Genomic DNA, 16,281 nt, shown 5'->3' with positions numbered 1-16,281 from the left:
CGACACTATCTGGCTGACGGCACCTGAAGAGGCCCAATCTGTGGGATCTTACTGGCCGCTGGGAGGTATGTGGCAGTAGGCGGTCTCGCAGGTACGCTGGCCCTAAGCCATGTAGGGCTTTAAAGGTAATAACCAACACCTTGAATTGCGTCCGGAGACCAATTGGTAGCCAGTGCAGCTCGCGGAGGACAGGTGTAACGTGGGTGTACCTTGGTACACCCAACATTGCTCGTGCGGCTGCATTCTGGACTAGCTGTAGTCTCCGAATGCTTTTCAAGGGTAGCCCCATGTAGAGCAGGTTGCAATAATCCAGCCTAGAGGTGACAAGGGCGTGAGTAACCGTTTGAAGTGCCTCCCGATCCAAATAGGGCCGCAATGGTGCACCAGGCGAACCGGGGCAAAGGGCCCCCTGGTCACAGCCGACAGATGATGTTCCAGTGTCAGCTGCGAATCCAGGAGGACCCCCAAATTGCGGGCCCTCTCTGTGGGCTGTAGATTTTCACCCCGCAGGATTAAGGATGGACTGTCTAGGCTGTCCTTCGGGGGCAGCATCCAAAGCCACTCAGTCTTATCGGGATTGAGCACAAGTTTGTTCACCCCCATCCAGATCCTGACAGCTTCCAGGCATCGGCACATCACGTCCGCCGCTACACTGAGCTGGCACGGGGCAGACAGATACAGTTGTGTATCATCTGCATATTGGTGGTACTTTATCCCGTGCTGTCACATGATCTCACCCAGCGGCTTCATGTAGATGTTAAATAGGAGAAGGGACAAGACCGAACCCTGTGGCACACCACATTTGAGAGGCCTAGGGGTCGACCTTTGCCCCCCGACCAACACTGACTGCGACCTGTCAGAGAGGTAAGAGAACCACCGTAAAACGGTGCCTCTCACTCCCCCCTCCCCAGGCGTCGCAGAAGGATACCATGGTCGATGGTATCGAAGGCCGCTGAGAGGTCAAGAAGCACCAGGATAGAGGAATGTCCTCTATCCCTGGCCCGCCAGAGATCATCAATCAGGGCGACCAAAGCGGTTTCTGTGCTGTACCCAGGCCTGAAACCAGACTGAAAGAAATCTAGATAATCTGCTTCATTCAAGGTCCATCGGAGTTGAAGCGCCACCACCTTCTCAACAACCTTCCCCAGAAAAGGAAGGTTGAAGACAGGACGAATAACCAAACCATGGGGCTTACCAAGAACTTATGTGGGGAAATTCTGGCAAGGCAGTAGAATCAGGCAAAAGCCAAATTTAGTATTTTGGAATGAGATATGATTCAAAACCCCTTTTATGGGCTGGGTTCAAGCATCTGGTGTCCTTCTCTTTTTGGGTTTCTCTGTTGACTAATCAATTCTCAAGCTTTCTGCTCCTTGCCTTCTCATTCCATTGTACTTTTAAGGTCAGGACTCTGTAGCTGCCTTTGATTAGAGCTCTGTTTTCCTTTCCACCAACTGGAAGACTCTTAGGATTTATCCTCACATCCTATTAACTGAGGCACAAAGATGCCTAGCTAACTATTTTGGTGGAGATAGCTTCATGGCATCATGTGGACAGCCAACATTCCTTTTTAGCTACTCTAGTTTTACAACAGTGTTGTCCCTGCTCTTCCAACAGAAGCCCACAAGAATGACCTGTGAGACCTCATTGACAATGTTGGTGATAACATGGTCAGAACTGCCATCTGCGATGGGCCATGTTAGGCTGCCGCAAGTACATCCCTTTCCATCTGTTGGGTGCTATTTTGGCATGGGTTATCACAGAGGTCAGACACATGGCTTCCACAGATGCATCTGCCTGGATACTTTAAAACTTTACACAAATTTTTCATACCTTCAAAATTTAAAAATATATCTTTTAAACACATGGTTAGGGGTCTTTGGAAAAGAGTACTAGATAATTAGAAAAAAGACTAGGGCAAAATCATTTAAATTGGAAAATAAAAACAGATTTTACAGCTGCATGTTGCTGTCAGGTTTTTCACGGTTTCTTCTGAAAAGAATTCTCATATAATGTAGCTGCAATTTTATCTGTGTAGGATATTTCCATATGATGCTAGCTATAGCAACCCATTGCCAATCTCTTAAGATCGTGGATTTGGGATGTATAGTAGCTAGGTGAAATTGATAAAAGTTCTGTCTGTTTCCTCTTTTAGTGACAGGTCACAGGTGCAGTGGAGGAGTGCAGGATGAAGTGGAAGATAGCCCATTGCTCCTCACAACCTCTTTAATCCACAAGTGACCTGTCACTCAGTCTATTTTGGGACGTATGTCTAGCAATCTGCTGAAAAATAACTAAACCTGAATTCAAAGTGACAGGTTGGTAGAACATAGCAGAACACATTGGTAGAACATGGTAGCACATAATGTTTTCAACTCACCTAACATCTTCCACTTACCTGATTGAATTTTTCATTTGGGCTACTTTTTTAAAATATTTTTTTTTTATTTTCAAACAAACACAAACACACAAAACATATAACATAAAAATCTCTTCAACTGCATATAGTGTGTCGATTGGTTTCAAGGTCTTTCTGCATCCTTTCCATAGTCATCACTTGAGCTTTATCAAAAATCACTTATTGTCAATCAAATATCTTTGTATACATTATTATTATACCTCATTTGTTTGATTATCACTATTGTTTCTCCATTTTAAACAAGGTATTCTAAATCTGTATCCATTTATATTATAATAATTCATTATATCATCTTCAATATATTCAATAATAAACAATTTGTTATATCCTATTCTAAGTCATTCTATTATTTTAGCATTGATAACATTCTCTAATAATTTTCAATTCCGTTTTTTCCATGAGTATCATCAATCTAATATACATGTATACAAATTGTTATAATTGTTAAACATCCATTAAGCATAGCTATTATTACATCCTTTTTATATGAAACATATTAAATTTGAAGTAAATTTATATTATGGCATTTCATTACATCATCCTGAAATCATCCAATGAAATTACATCTTTATATTCTATTCTATATAGAATTATTTATCTTTTATGAAAAGGTTTTTCAACATCATCTCCATCATCCTCACAGTTTGCATAAAATTTCATATTATCAATCTAGTATATATAAATGCTTTATTATCATTATTGATCATTTATTTGACTATAGCTATTATTAATTTGTCTTATACATAGTACTCAAAATTTAACTACATTTAACTAAATTTTATTGTGACATTTCATTTCATCATCCTGTATCCTTCCAGAAACAGTGCAGTCCAATATCTCTTGCCATTTGTAGAATCTGTATTCTAAGTGTTTTCTTGATAAGTCTTATGTGGACGTCTCTTGACAACATGTTATTCATTGTATATCTTATAAAGATTCGAAACCCTCTATCTGTTCCTTTCATCAGCTTGACTTTTATTATCACTGGTGCTTCTGCTGAAATTACTCTCATTGTTTCTGCCAATTTTTCTCCCCTTTCTTCATCTATAGTTTTGACATCTGAGATAGAGTTCCAGTTCATCGATCTCTCCTTTCTGTATTTCGCAGTTATAATTTCCCTCCACTCTCGATTTGCTGTCAGTGTCAACAATTTTCTTATCACTTTCATATGTCTCTGTGATTTTTTTGAACTCTGTCCTCAAATTTCATTGTTGTTTTATAAGAATTCTCTACTCTTCCCTCTGTACTTTCTGTATTTTGATCTATAATTTCAAGTCTCTTTTCAATTCTCTCTGTGATTATTAAGACTTTTTGAATTTCTAGCATAATTCTTTGCAATGTTACTCCCTTTTCTTCTTCATATTGGGCCATTTTTCCAGGTTATAAACACTACCACTAAAACATCCAAGGCTTTTGCTAGGTTTCAAACAAATTCAATAATGTTTTTCAGGTGTCCTTCAGGAGTGGGAGGCATACAAAACTAATAAACTCAGGTCAAAGCTTTCTCTTTCCTTCAAAGAAACACCTGTATAAACAAGACGTTTTCCACTGACCCTTTCAGTAAATGAAGCCAATAGCTTTGTATTATCAGATGTTGCCAAACCTCTAGCCTCTGGATGGCAGTGTTACATCCTTTCCCTCTGTTTTTGCCTCTTTTCTAAGCTCCGAACTCCGGAAGGGAAGAAAAAAAATGTTTAAAGATTATGATCCAGCTGAGCCTTTTGAGGAAAGAAACTTTTAATCCACAAATACAAAAAATGGAAAAAGTATAGAGGAAGAAGGGGGAAAAAAGACCAGTCCAGTTTAAAAGTAACAGGCATTTGTAAAAAGTCCATCCATAGAAAACAAAAAAAATTAAAGTGAAAAGGATAACACGATAGTTTTAAACCAGGGATAATTCGCTCCTTGCTTCCTTCTGTCTTCAATTTTATTTTAACTCTAAGTCTTTTGGGTTTTCTCTTCTCTAATAATAAGGATTTTTCTTACCATTTCGACATACTGTCTCTCCTATTCTGCTTCCGTTTCAGGGGTCTGTCCCAACCTTCTACAGCCATTTTGGTTGCTTCTCTTGTAGCAGGCAAAAAGAGGCCCCTGAGATCAGCAGAACATGCCCTTCTCTATCACCGTTCCTTCAGAATGGTTTAGATCCAAAAGGATTGTCCAGCAACAGAGATATCGACAGCAATCCTGGAGCCCCAAGATTGCATGTGTCGTAGCGATGTCAGGCCCCGCCTCTCCATTTGGGCTACTTCTGAACATGGGCTTAAGGCTTTTCCACAAGAATGATAGAGCCATGTTCAAAAACAACCTGAGTGACAGGACATCGCACAGATAACTTCCAAGACCTGTCACTCAGTCAATTTGAAGGGCGGCTAAAACCTTCACTCCTAGGTACCTGCCCATAGTTACCCAAATCCATCCCATAATATATTAAGAACAGCAGTGGCTGGTTGTTTCTCACGCTGGCAGGGCAGGGGATACAGTGGGTACTTAGGAGGGGAAATCTACCAACCATTGATTAAACTTGCCCTACATTAAAATGCAGTCTTAATCCAAAGTCTTGTAACTAAAGAATAAAGGTCAAGCATTAGAGCAGCAGAACTTATTATTGTACTTTTTTCTTCTAACCCAAGGATATGAAGTCTGTATATTAAGGGGAAGAGGTCTGGGAAGAGCCCTGGATTATCTCCTTGTGTTTGCTTCTTGTATTTTGTCTTTTTAGACCTGAAGAACTTATCTGTATGAATACCTCGTGGGCTTAATTCTACTTACACACCTAATTATGGATCCTAATGAATTGGGGATTCTCAATTAAAGAGATGCTCTTTTAGAAAACGGGTTAGAGATTTTGCAGTTCAATTTGAACTGGACCTAGAAATTACCGTAACTGCTAACCAGCATGGACGACAACGGACTGCTATACAGTGTGTTGCCCAAGCCTATCAAGGTACTCTGTTTTGAACAAATTAAAATGTCTCTTGCATTTTCAAATAGCGATACCAGTAAAATAATCTAAGGAGGAACTTTCCAAATAGTCACTAATAACTGCAGGTCTACTATTTCTGCCCATGAATAGCATATATTTGAGCCACTGTGAGAATGATCAGTTTCAGAACATCCACATGCTACATTTCTGATCCTGGAAAAAATGGATCTCCTTCAAGGACAGTGTTATATTCTACTTATTTATTAAAACCAGTGAACCACTCATAAACAGCAGCATGGCTCATACATCACACTAGGCCAGAAATATGAATATGCATAAACAAGTTATAAACCAACTTGGTATTATTCAGGAACTGGGTCACTATGACTTATGTAATAAAGAGCTGAAACAAACCATAGCTTAACACAACATACTATGCATCTCCATCTTATCAAGATTGAATTTTAGCTTACTGGCTCTCATCCAACTCACTGTTTACTGCTTTTTTAAAATCTGTTATAATAAACTTTGCTTTAGGTTAGACCAATAATTTGTGAAACCTTACAAATTCCAGGAGAATTCCAGGAAATGATTGCTTGAGAACGAACACTTTTTACATATAAATATTTTATGTTTAATTTGGTCTAATAGGTAACATCCTTCTTAAGTTTTGAACTATGGTTTAACTGTAAAAAAGATGCAATCAACATAAGGTGCGTATACATGTGTGACCGTAAAGCATACACTATTGGAAGCATTAGCTAATTATTATTTTCTTAACTCTGGCTTTTTTGCTGCAGGCTTATAACCGCTGCTTTGATTGGCAACCAACTTGTTTGGTTTTGCATTTTCACAGGAAAACTACACGAAGAGCAAATATTTCATTTGATTTTTCTTCTCTGAAATGAAATCCTATGAATAATAACCATGGTTATGAACACTGTCTGAAATATCTGACCATAACACTTCCAGATGATGGGATTTTTTTAAAATTGTTCAGCAGATTTTACAGGGGGGGAAAGCAGCATCAATCTTCCATTTGTCATGTTTTCTTGCCATTTCTTTTTCTGTTTGCTTGGTAACAGAAAACCCATTAAGGAAGGGAAGATGGAATTGTTATGTAATGACTTTTGACTTATAATGCTAAGAGCTGTCCATTTGGAGACCAAGATCGCATGTCTCCCCGTCAAGATACTGTGCATTACAAGGAAATGCCTTTCTTGATATTCATACAACAGCAATCACTACACTCAGCAAAGCAAATTGTCATTTGGGAAACACAGTTGTTCAACCAAGGTATATGTTTTGATAGTGGTTTCAGTAATTGCATGCCTTGTTCTGCGGTTAGGAATCACTAGGCATAATGAGGCTAATAATGCAAAAGCCATCTTAGGAAGAAGCTGCTTACCCTGTCCCCCACTAGACCCCTGAACTGTTGAGAAACAAGGTACCAATCCTTCTGTTTACACAGACAAATTGTGATCAAGAGACTTACTACACGGCCCCAGCGGTTCCAGCAACTGTATTTCCCATTTTGCTCTATCAGCTGGATGATATAGAACTTGTTGTTGTTCTGGCCAATGTTGGTTTGGTTCAACATACAATCGTAGTCTTCATAAATCTAAAGTGATAAAAGAGGAAGCAGGGAATATGAATATGCTGCTTTCAAAACACCCATAAATCTCTGCACTTCTGCCAAATTGTAGTTTGGGGCTTTGATTTGGTGGCCTTTATCTATTTGGCTCGGGGCCCTCCTTATATTTCAAACTACCCCTTCATTTTAATAATGGAAAAGGAGCAAACAGCATCAAAAGCACTATGAAAACAAGGCAAAGTTCATAATGTGTTATTGGGACCTGAGCCAGGTGGTATTGTGTCCTGCATTTTATTTGTTCAGCAAGTAATGGAGTCCAGGACCTATAACTGACATGCATTCGGGTTGGGATTTGATTGACATCTCTCCCACTACTTCCAGAGAGGCAGCTTCAGCTAACAAGATTTCCATTTGGCTTGGTCTGGCAGAGAACATTCTAAAGAATGAAGTACAATGCAGTACGCTGGCCTAAGGCCATCTTGAAGATTTGATTAGATTTAAATATGATGCAACCCTCTGCCAAGAAAAAACTATTAGCTAATGAGATTTCATCATGGGGGGGGGAGGGACAGATTTCTGGCCAAGTAATTTTCTTCTCCTCCCAGACTGACTCTATGTGTTTTGAATAGACATGCAAAGAAAAAACAAAACTCTACTTATGTAGAGGAAACCTGAAGAAGTGGGGAGCATACAGATTCCTATTTTTCCTCTGCTAGCACCCTCCAAATGTATCGGGGCTTTATCTCCTAGCATTCCTAACCAATTTAGCTCACTTACAGGCACTATCATCCAAAACATCTGGAAGGGGATGCCCCTGTTCTAAAGAAAGCCAGACACAGATGATCATTTGCCCTAAACCAGTGATGGTGAACCTTTTTGTCGAGTGCCAAAAGCGCATGCACACGCATGGGCCCATAATGCAATGTTTGTGTGACACTCTCCCCTCCCCACCGTGCGAGAGGTGCGTTCATACTTCTTCAGCCCGGTTCAGCCGAGGAGGTAGTAACGTGGCCTGCTGCGCCACTGAACCGGTTCTATTGTCGGCAGCTCCATCTTTATTTTTGGTTCTACATGCGCAGAACAATCTTCATTGCAAAAATGTAATCTTTTTTTTCTTCTAATGTTATGCGTGTTTGGCATGCTCATGAGCAAAGGGAGTGCACGCAAAATATTTTGCACGCCAAACCGGCAGTAATGCTAGCAGCAACCCACCCCTGCCCCGCGCCCTGCCCCCCGGCCTCCCTAAAGCCTCGTGGGACCAAAAATGGGCTGCGGGGAGAGGTGTACTGCCCTCCCGCATTCCCCCCGCCCCCCATGTGCAACCCGAAAATCATCTGGCTGGCGGGAGGCATGCACGGTGGTGCTGAGCAGGGGCGATGGCTCACGTGCCTGCAGAGAGAGCTCTGCATGCCACCTGTGGCACGCGTCTCAAAGGTTTGCCATCACGAGCCTAAACTCTTCATTCTCACCTGGGCACCATCGTCATAACTCAGCTGACAGGCAGTATCAATTTTGGCCTTGGACTTCTCCTTGGGAGCTGCTTTCAGTGCTGCCACAGTGGACAGGAAATTGTCTTCCTCTGGTTCAGGTTTCAGCTCTGGTTCCTTTTTAACCTTCTTGCCCTTGATGGCAACCCGAGTTTGGGCAGCTGCTTTACGCTTTGGAGGCATGGTTTTGTCCAATCTTAATTGTTACCTGAAAAAAATAAAACTGATATTCAGATTTTCTTCCTTGGGGTACTGTGGACATTGCCCCAACAAACAAATAAATTCCTAGCACCATCCTTACTATTATCAGTTCATATTAATTACTGCAGAATTAAGGCCTCTTCATTGAAGATTACGCACCATAATCTATTATTCTGCTCCAACTATGTTGGAGTGTAGGCCAGTTGATAGCTTTAGGTCCATTCCTAGTCCACCATTTTAACCACTACTTCACACTCATTTTCAGTTCTATGTATCTAAAGACATAAATTGTACAAAGACAGGGACTTAATTGTTTAATTAAATGGAAAAGGAAAACCCTGCCAATTAAAATCTTATGTTAGTAGCAAAATGAACACAAAATTCCAAGACAAAGACAGACCTGGAAAAAAAAGAAAAGAAAAGTGATCGTTCTGCTGGTTGGTTAATAGATTAAAAAATACTGGAAATGATGCTGAGCTCTTCTTTGGCAACTACTTTGGCAAAATCTCAATAAAATTTGGAAGAATCACTGATGTTTCAGGCCCACCGTTTAAACAGCTCAAATTACTTCGGAGATTAGTGCTAAACAATCCCAGCAGTCTGTAGAAGCCACTGCCATGGCTCTATAATATGATTTCTGTGTTGGTTTGCACATAATTCTGATTCAAATTTCATTTTTTCCTTGTACATGTATTTGTAAATCTTAGTGAGAAAAAGGAATCGATCAGAGCGTAAACTAAAACTGTAAAATGTGATGTACTGAAAAATCAAATAATTCCTGTGAACATCAGCACACAAAGTGCCTCTAAGAAAAAAATATTTCTTTGTAGGTTGTGTTTTTCCAAGGTATCTTTACTAAATCACTAGATAATCATTAAAGGGAGGCTGGAGAAAGGTTTTGCCTTGGAAATCATATTTGAAAGTTACAATTCTAATCTCCCCCCCCCTCCAATTCTAACTGTTTTGTTTGGCTGTTTGGTTTCAGTCAACCGCATGTAGTTTGACAGATCCCCCAAAGGAGCTAGTTTTCATTTAAAATTGAAGCCTAATTGTGATTGAAGCCACAAAACCACACTGCAGGCAAGCAGGAACAGATAATTCATAAAGCGTTTCTAAGCTTATTCACAATTTTGTCCTCAGATTATATATAATTGTAAATTTTCACCTCCAATTAGCCTTTTTACAATTGTATTCCTTGGACAAATCTTTCTATCTTTCTATTATAGGTATTTGGAATTCAGTTTTCTCATTAAGCAGATATTCATGGGAATCCCATAAACAGAACAATATTTTTTTCTCATTGCTTCCCAATGTTAATAAGCATAGTTCTGAATTACTCTCATTTTCAACAAAGCATTTAAGGCTATTCAATTAAGTGGCGATCATAATACCACTAGAATTGCCTTGTTCATTCTTAGGAATTGGCAAGGAGAAAGTTACTTAAAAAGCATATTCAAACTAGTAGGCAAAAGATGAAAGATATACTGTAGTGCTGAGTTACAAATGTAATTTATATGCAAGTCTTCAGTGCAATTTCTTAACAATACACAAACATACAAATGTCAATGTTCAAGTAGCACCCCCCAATGAAATCAAAACTCCAAGGCAGGCATTTTCCTCAAAGGGCTGACAGTCAATTTTGTCAACAAGAGGGATGGGTTTTTTTTAGCCATACAACACAAACTTAAATGCATATGCAATATAGGAATGTGTTGGAGATAAATTTGGGGAAAGGAAAACTTTATTTCACCTGATCCAGAAACTATCCTAGAAGTTCTGTACTGAATGTGGCGTAATATGTCTGCCCTTATTATGAAATGGCTTAAACATAATTAAAGACACATATAATTACAACTATTGCATAAAAACTATACTCACAAGAAACATGAAATTACAAATTACTGTATAAATGAAGTCATTAATTTTTTTCATCAAAATAACAAAACACACATCCAGAGCATATGAAATATTAAACCCAAACCAAGATTTCCTACAACTGCCTTGGAAAAACCTCCCATCATGGCCAGGATGAGGTCATGAGAGAGGCATTATTTCATATTTAAAATCCCCAGACAAAGTATTCTAACTAGAGAGCTATTTTAATTTTAAATCTTTCCTCTTTTGCCATGTCTTGCATTTCTGCAAAAGCTTAGCATGCTAAAATGATTGACAGACAAGGTGTCTCTAAAAGAAATAACAGCTGCCTATGCTTACCTATAGTATGTATGGACATGGTTAATTATGAACTCCCAAAATAAGTTAATATATTTACTTTTTCCATGTACTTCAGTATTAAATGATGTAAGACTCTTGTGATTATAAAATCATTCATCTATTATTTATCTTATTCTTACATTTTCCATGTTAAGACTGCTCATTCACGGGAAGAAGGCGGGGCTTAGCAGTGAGAAGATGGAGTTTCAGGCTACTCCTGAAATTCCTCTATACCAAAGGATTTTTGGACGGGTTCTTTGAACTCTAGCTGTCCCGGAGACGACAGTGAAGGTGGGGAGAGACCCTGGACTCCAGAGATACCCGCAAATCTCTGGGGGAGGGTATTAACTCCCCCTGCCAATTCCTTTTTGGATTAGCTGCGTGCTAACTGAAACTGCAGGTTGCCCCTAAGAATGGAAGAAGTGATGTCATCTGGTAAGCTGATTTTATTATCCAAGAGAGACTGTTCGCGTTAAAAATTAAGCTAATTGAAACCCAACAACAAGAAGATTTAGCGGCGAATTGGCTTTTCTAATGGATTTATGACTGGTGGTTACTTTACTTCTTAAATGCTTCAAGAAACTCCGCGACATCCTCCCCCCTCTGAATCTCCTTAAGTGGATCGTAAAACTTATCTCCTTCTAATTAGCCCGTCACGATTCGACATTTTTACTACTTTACTACCTAGTTCTGTTTACAACTAGATAAGATTGACAGCCTGTAAGAGACAAAAAAAAAAGTGCTTCGAAGCCTGTGGGGGGGGGGGAAAAAAAGAGAGCTTCTAATTTTCAACTGCGACACATCATGGCTTATAAGATTTCATTTCAGGCTCTTTTCTCTGCGTGTAAAGGACTCTTTGATTCTTACGAAAAACTGGAAAGAACCCTGGATCAACTGATTCTAAAATCTGAAGTTAAAACTGAGATCGTTGAATGCTTAAATGTTCCTGAAACACAAATGGAAAATGTGAGAAATGGTGTCTGGTCTATCTCAGAGGAAGAAAGGGAGGGGGAAGCTATAAAGAAGATTCATCTAAAGAGACAAAGTGCAGGAGGAATGGAGAATCCACCCTTGAGAATTAAAGTTAATTTGGGAAATTTTATAAGCCTAAGACAACATTATTATTTCATCACCGACATTCAGAATCCAAAGGTGCCGAAATATTTTTGTTTGGATTTGCTTATGGAAACATTTGGTAAATCTATCCAACGAATGGCTACTGGGCTGAGGAAATCTCGTTGTTGGAGGGACACAGGCTGACAGATGGGACATTACAACCAAAAATTAGCTAAATCGGATTACTTCAATTTGTAATAGATATAGCTGAATAATGACTGATATGGATAGCAATATATATAATTTGGAACTGGCTGATAGATTGATGAATATAATTGAAAACTAGTTAAACCTAATTGCTCTTTCTTGTAACAGATATTGCTGAATAATAATGGATACTGATAGTAATGTATATAATGTGGAGTTGATATGATAACTGACAATTGGATATGAAAAAACGCCTTTAGATTATACATAAAGAGTATTAACTATAATAATTAGCACTATTAAAAAAAAACTAAATAAAATTCATACAATCAAATGTTAATCAATACTGGGAAAATGTTATGATATATGATATAATTGAATATTATGGATGTTTAGCTAAAATAGGATATGAGGATTTGATGACAATAGAGGATTTTACAAATAAGTAAATGAATTGTCAGCATGTGCTATGGATTAATTCTTTAGCATAGCTAAGGATGAAGGATGTTTAAATAACCATAATAATTGAAACTGGAGGTATAATGATGTTGATATGATAAATATTCGAGTTAAGATATCTGAATTAATATGAATTAATGGAAGAGAAGCACCAAAACATGTTGTAACCAGTTGATATACTTCTTTTTTTTTTCATAACAGACACCTGTGTTTTGTTTTGTTTTCCTGATTATCGTTTTTGTCTTTTTTGTATTATCTACTATTTTTTATCTTAATTTTTATTTTTTTATTTGTCCTTTTTTCTTTTCTTTTTTTTTTGATTTCTCTCCCCTCCCATCGGTGTGGGTAGGTATTGTTCAAGATTATCACTCCTACCAATACTCCTAAATAATAATTACAGTTAAATGAAAATGGATATATAATAATGCTTGAGTTAATATGAGTTATGTTGGTTGACTGTGGAGGAGATGTACCTAAACTTATTTGTAATCGATTGATATATTAAGAAAGATGCTGTACCCGTTTCAAACTAAAATTAAAAAACATTTAATTAAAAAAAAAAGACTGCTCATTCACCAATAACTGAGTGGTTTGCAACCGATGAATGTATTAATTAGATCTATATCCTGCCTTTAATTGAAGATCTCAAGGGAGGAAATATAGCATTGCTTCTTCCCATTTTTCCCTATTACAACATCCATATGAAATAGACTGAGCTCTGAGAGGGTGACTGGCCTAAAATCACCCAGTGTGGCTTCCATAGTTAAAGGTGTAGAAGCCAATCACTTTCTATTGGTAGAATAGGAAAAGGATTCTTCAAATAGGTAAGTGGCCTATTCATTTTCAAAGCTGTACAAATGTAAAAGGCGGCTGATGAAAACGATGAAACAGAAGGAAGGACTCTAAAATGGCCAAAGGAACATGTATAATAGAAGATTTTGAAAAGGATGATAAGGCACACAGGCATCAAGAAGGAAACCAAAATATAAACTTTTTCAAATAAAGATGCTATAAGATATGAAATGACCAGATAAGAAAGGTCTGCCAAGAATAGTCCAATACTTTTCTGTAGAGTGTGTAAGCAACAGAGTGGCACAAAATAATTCATGTCTGTGCCTCAAGATGTGAACAAATGCATACAATTGTTCATAAAAATATATAAAATATATATTCCATGGATGAGAATACATGAAAGCAACCAGGACTCTTGTGAAAATAATAGCAATAATATCTTAAAGGTGCTTTTTTAAAGAGGCAATTGGACTGTGTGGTTTCTGTCCACATTTTCGACAGAGAGGACCGCTGGTTTGAAAGAAGGGTGAAAGAGATAATCTATATCAAAATTAAACAGCCCTGTCTCAACAGAGGTGATAGATACAACATCATCTATCTCCAGTCTACAACACAGTCCTTTCAATAATTTCAAGAAGGCTCCACATCCATTTGCATACTCAGGTGACCTGATGACACAGATAAACCTCCAGGTGGCCTCCACAACTTGCTAAAAAAATGCAAATGACCAGCTGTCTGCAAGCAGTATAAATCCTTCCCTTCCCCACCATCCAGTCAGACCTAAAGAAGTTTCTTGAATGAGAAGATAAATATTTCAAAGAAAAGCCAGTAAGTCCAGTTGCCTCTTGAAAAAGCACCTTTGGGATAACCATGACCTGGATGACAAATAGCAATAATAATGTACCAGCTGGTTTTCCAAAGAAAAATACAACTTAAAAGATCTGCCCGTTGGCTTCTATTCATTACCTTCCAATGGGGAAATCTCAATGGCAAATTCTCGCTGACAGGTCAGTCATCAATGGCAGATAAGTTATAACCACTCACTTATTTTACTAGCCACTTCCTTGTATCTACTGATATCAATGAAGTACATTAAAAGTCTGCAGGACAGAGAGCACAAGCAAATTAAAAATTAGCCATTTCTTAATCTACATAATTTTGGTGTTTCAGAGTCTTTTTCTACTGAGGGTATCCTCTGGGGATTAACTTTTAGTTCCTGTGATTCTCTGCCACCATGAGAGTGGCCAAGAAGGATGGGAATTGTAGTAGCCTGCAGCTGAAGAACGCATCAAGATTGTCACAGATAACTAGGTAAACAATTGTTTATAAACCGGATTGAAGTGCGTTTTTTGTCTAAAAGTTGTTGCAGGGGCTCTAAGACTTTCAGAGTTAGCTTCAGTAGTAGGAATACTTCCTTACTCCATCCTCTAATACCAGGAGCAACACCAAATCCCGTTCTGTATGGGACACTCCTGCCACGTTTGACGTTGTTTGGGAGACCCTAACATCGCTTTATTGAGAAATTAATCCCAGGACAACAAATCAAGGCAGCTGTTGTTCATCTTTCACGGTTCCCTCCTTTGGAAACAATCCATCAAAACAAAGTTAAAGTGCAGTCTATTTTTAAAGCCCACCTTCTCCTTGCTTGGAGTGCAAACTCACCGGGAGGGAAGGGCGTGGGGAGTCTCCTCGTTGCCCGGAGGTCCCACCGGAGGAGCCAAACGCCGGCACCGGATAGGCAAGCAAAACAAGCCCGGACAAGCCAGAGGTCGTCAGGGAGTGTCGCTGCTTCCCTTCCCGCCCCTCCTGCCGGGTGAGTTCAGCTTTTTACGGCGCAGCAATAGTAACACGCCTCTCTGGGGAGAATGCCAGGCCGGCCCAGCGGTAAGGAAAGGACAGACAGCCTGCACCCCTCTTTCATCTCCGCTGGCCGCGGAGGAAGCTGAACTAGCTCCGGTCGAAACGCGGGAGGGATCCGGTCGCCAATGGCCCGATTGGAAGGGGAGACCAGCTGCGGAGACAGGTCCGCGATGATAAGGAGACGGCTCCCTTCTCCCTGCTTCCACTGCCTCGATTTAGTTTAACGCAGAGGAATGGTGCTGCCGGTCGCGATCTTTATCAAATCTGGGGTTTATTCACGTTTATTATTACACGTCCAGAAAGCGAAGCGGGAACTTTTAAATAGGTCGAGTTAGTGCGAACGGGAAATACCCGATGCCCAAGAACGTTTTTCTAAAGGAGAAATTTTCTGACAGCGAGAACAATCAAACCAATGGAACAGCTTGCCTTCCGAAGTTGTGGGTGCTTCGTTACTGGAAGCTTTCAAGAAGAAACTGGACAGCCATCTGTCAGAAATGGTGTAGAGGGTCTCCTGCTTGAGAGGGTTGGACTAGATGACCTACAAGAACCCTTCAAACTCTGTTCTGTTCTATTTTATTTTCTCTTCTCTTCTATTTTCTTTTCTATTTTCTCTTTATTCTTTTCTATTCTTCGATTCGATATTCTATTCTCCTATTTTATTTACTCAATACTATTCTATTCTCTATTCTATTTATTATATTCCATTTCCTATTCTCTTTTGTATTCTACTCTGTATTCTATTTTCTATACTACTCTACTCCACTCTACCCTGTTTATCCTGTGTAATTTTGTGGGCAAGTTAATAAAGAAATAGCCACAACCCTCCTGCATCGCTTCTGAGTTTTTGCGTTCAGCAGGCCTCGCTTCTGTCCCTGTGCAACATAATCCGCGATCGACTGCGTAGGGACGGCTCCAACCCCTGGAGAAGGGCTGCCTCTCCCTATTCGGCATCCACTTCAGCATCTTCCCACCTAGCGCGCTCCAAGCGCTCCCGAGCATCGTCCTCCCGCCGCCGCCTGGGAAGTAGTAACGGGGCTGAACAAGCTCCACTCCTTTGAACCAACGAGAG

The 16,281-nt window shown here is 39.4% G+C and overlaps 1 protein-coding gene across 3 annotated transcripts in view; it reads right to left on the bottom strand.

Annotated features, from left to right (window-relative positions):
* PARP3 (poly(ADP-ribose) polymerase family member 3) overlaps nt 1-16,268 on the bottom strand; it is a 33,108-nt gene extending 16,840 nt beyond the window's left edge. Inside the window, exons 1-3 of one of the 3 annotated variants that reach the window (XM_032209974.1) lie at nt 16,184-16,268; nt 8,406-8,631; nt 6,838-6,963 (exon numbers count right to left, since the gene is read on the bottom strand). In XM_032209974.1, the coding sequence (XP_032065865.1) occupies nt 6,838-6,963; nt 8,406-8,606 (327 nt within the window). In that variant the 5' untranslated portion in view covers nt 8,607-8,631; nt 16,184-16,268. Of the gene's footprint in view, nt 1-6,837; nt 6,964-8,405; nt 8,632-14,986; nt 15,636-16,183 lie in introns of those variants that run through there. The other 2 variants (XM_032209976.1, XM_032209973.1) reach the window with 2 other exon arrangements.
* Nucleotides 16,269-16,281: the final 13 nt, after the last annotated feature.

The sequence above is a fragment of the Thamnophis elegans genome, chromosome 2 (genome assembly GCF_009769535.1).
Source record: "Thamnophis elegans isolate rThaEle1 chromosome 2, rThaEle1.pri, whole genome shotgun sequence".
NCBI lineage: Eukaryota > Metazoa > Chordata > Lepidosauria > Squamata > Colubridae > Thamnophis > Thamnophis elegans.
This window is presented reverse-complemented; position numbering and strand designations above follow the sequence as displayed.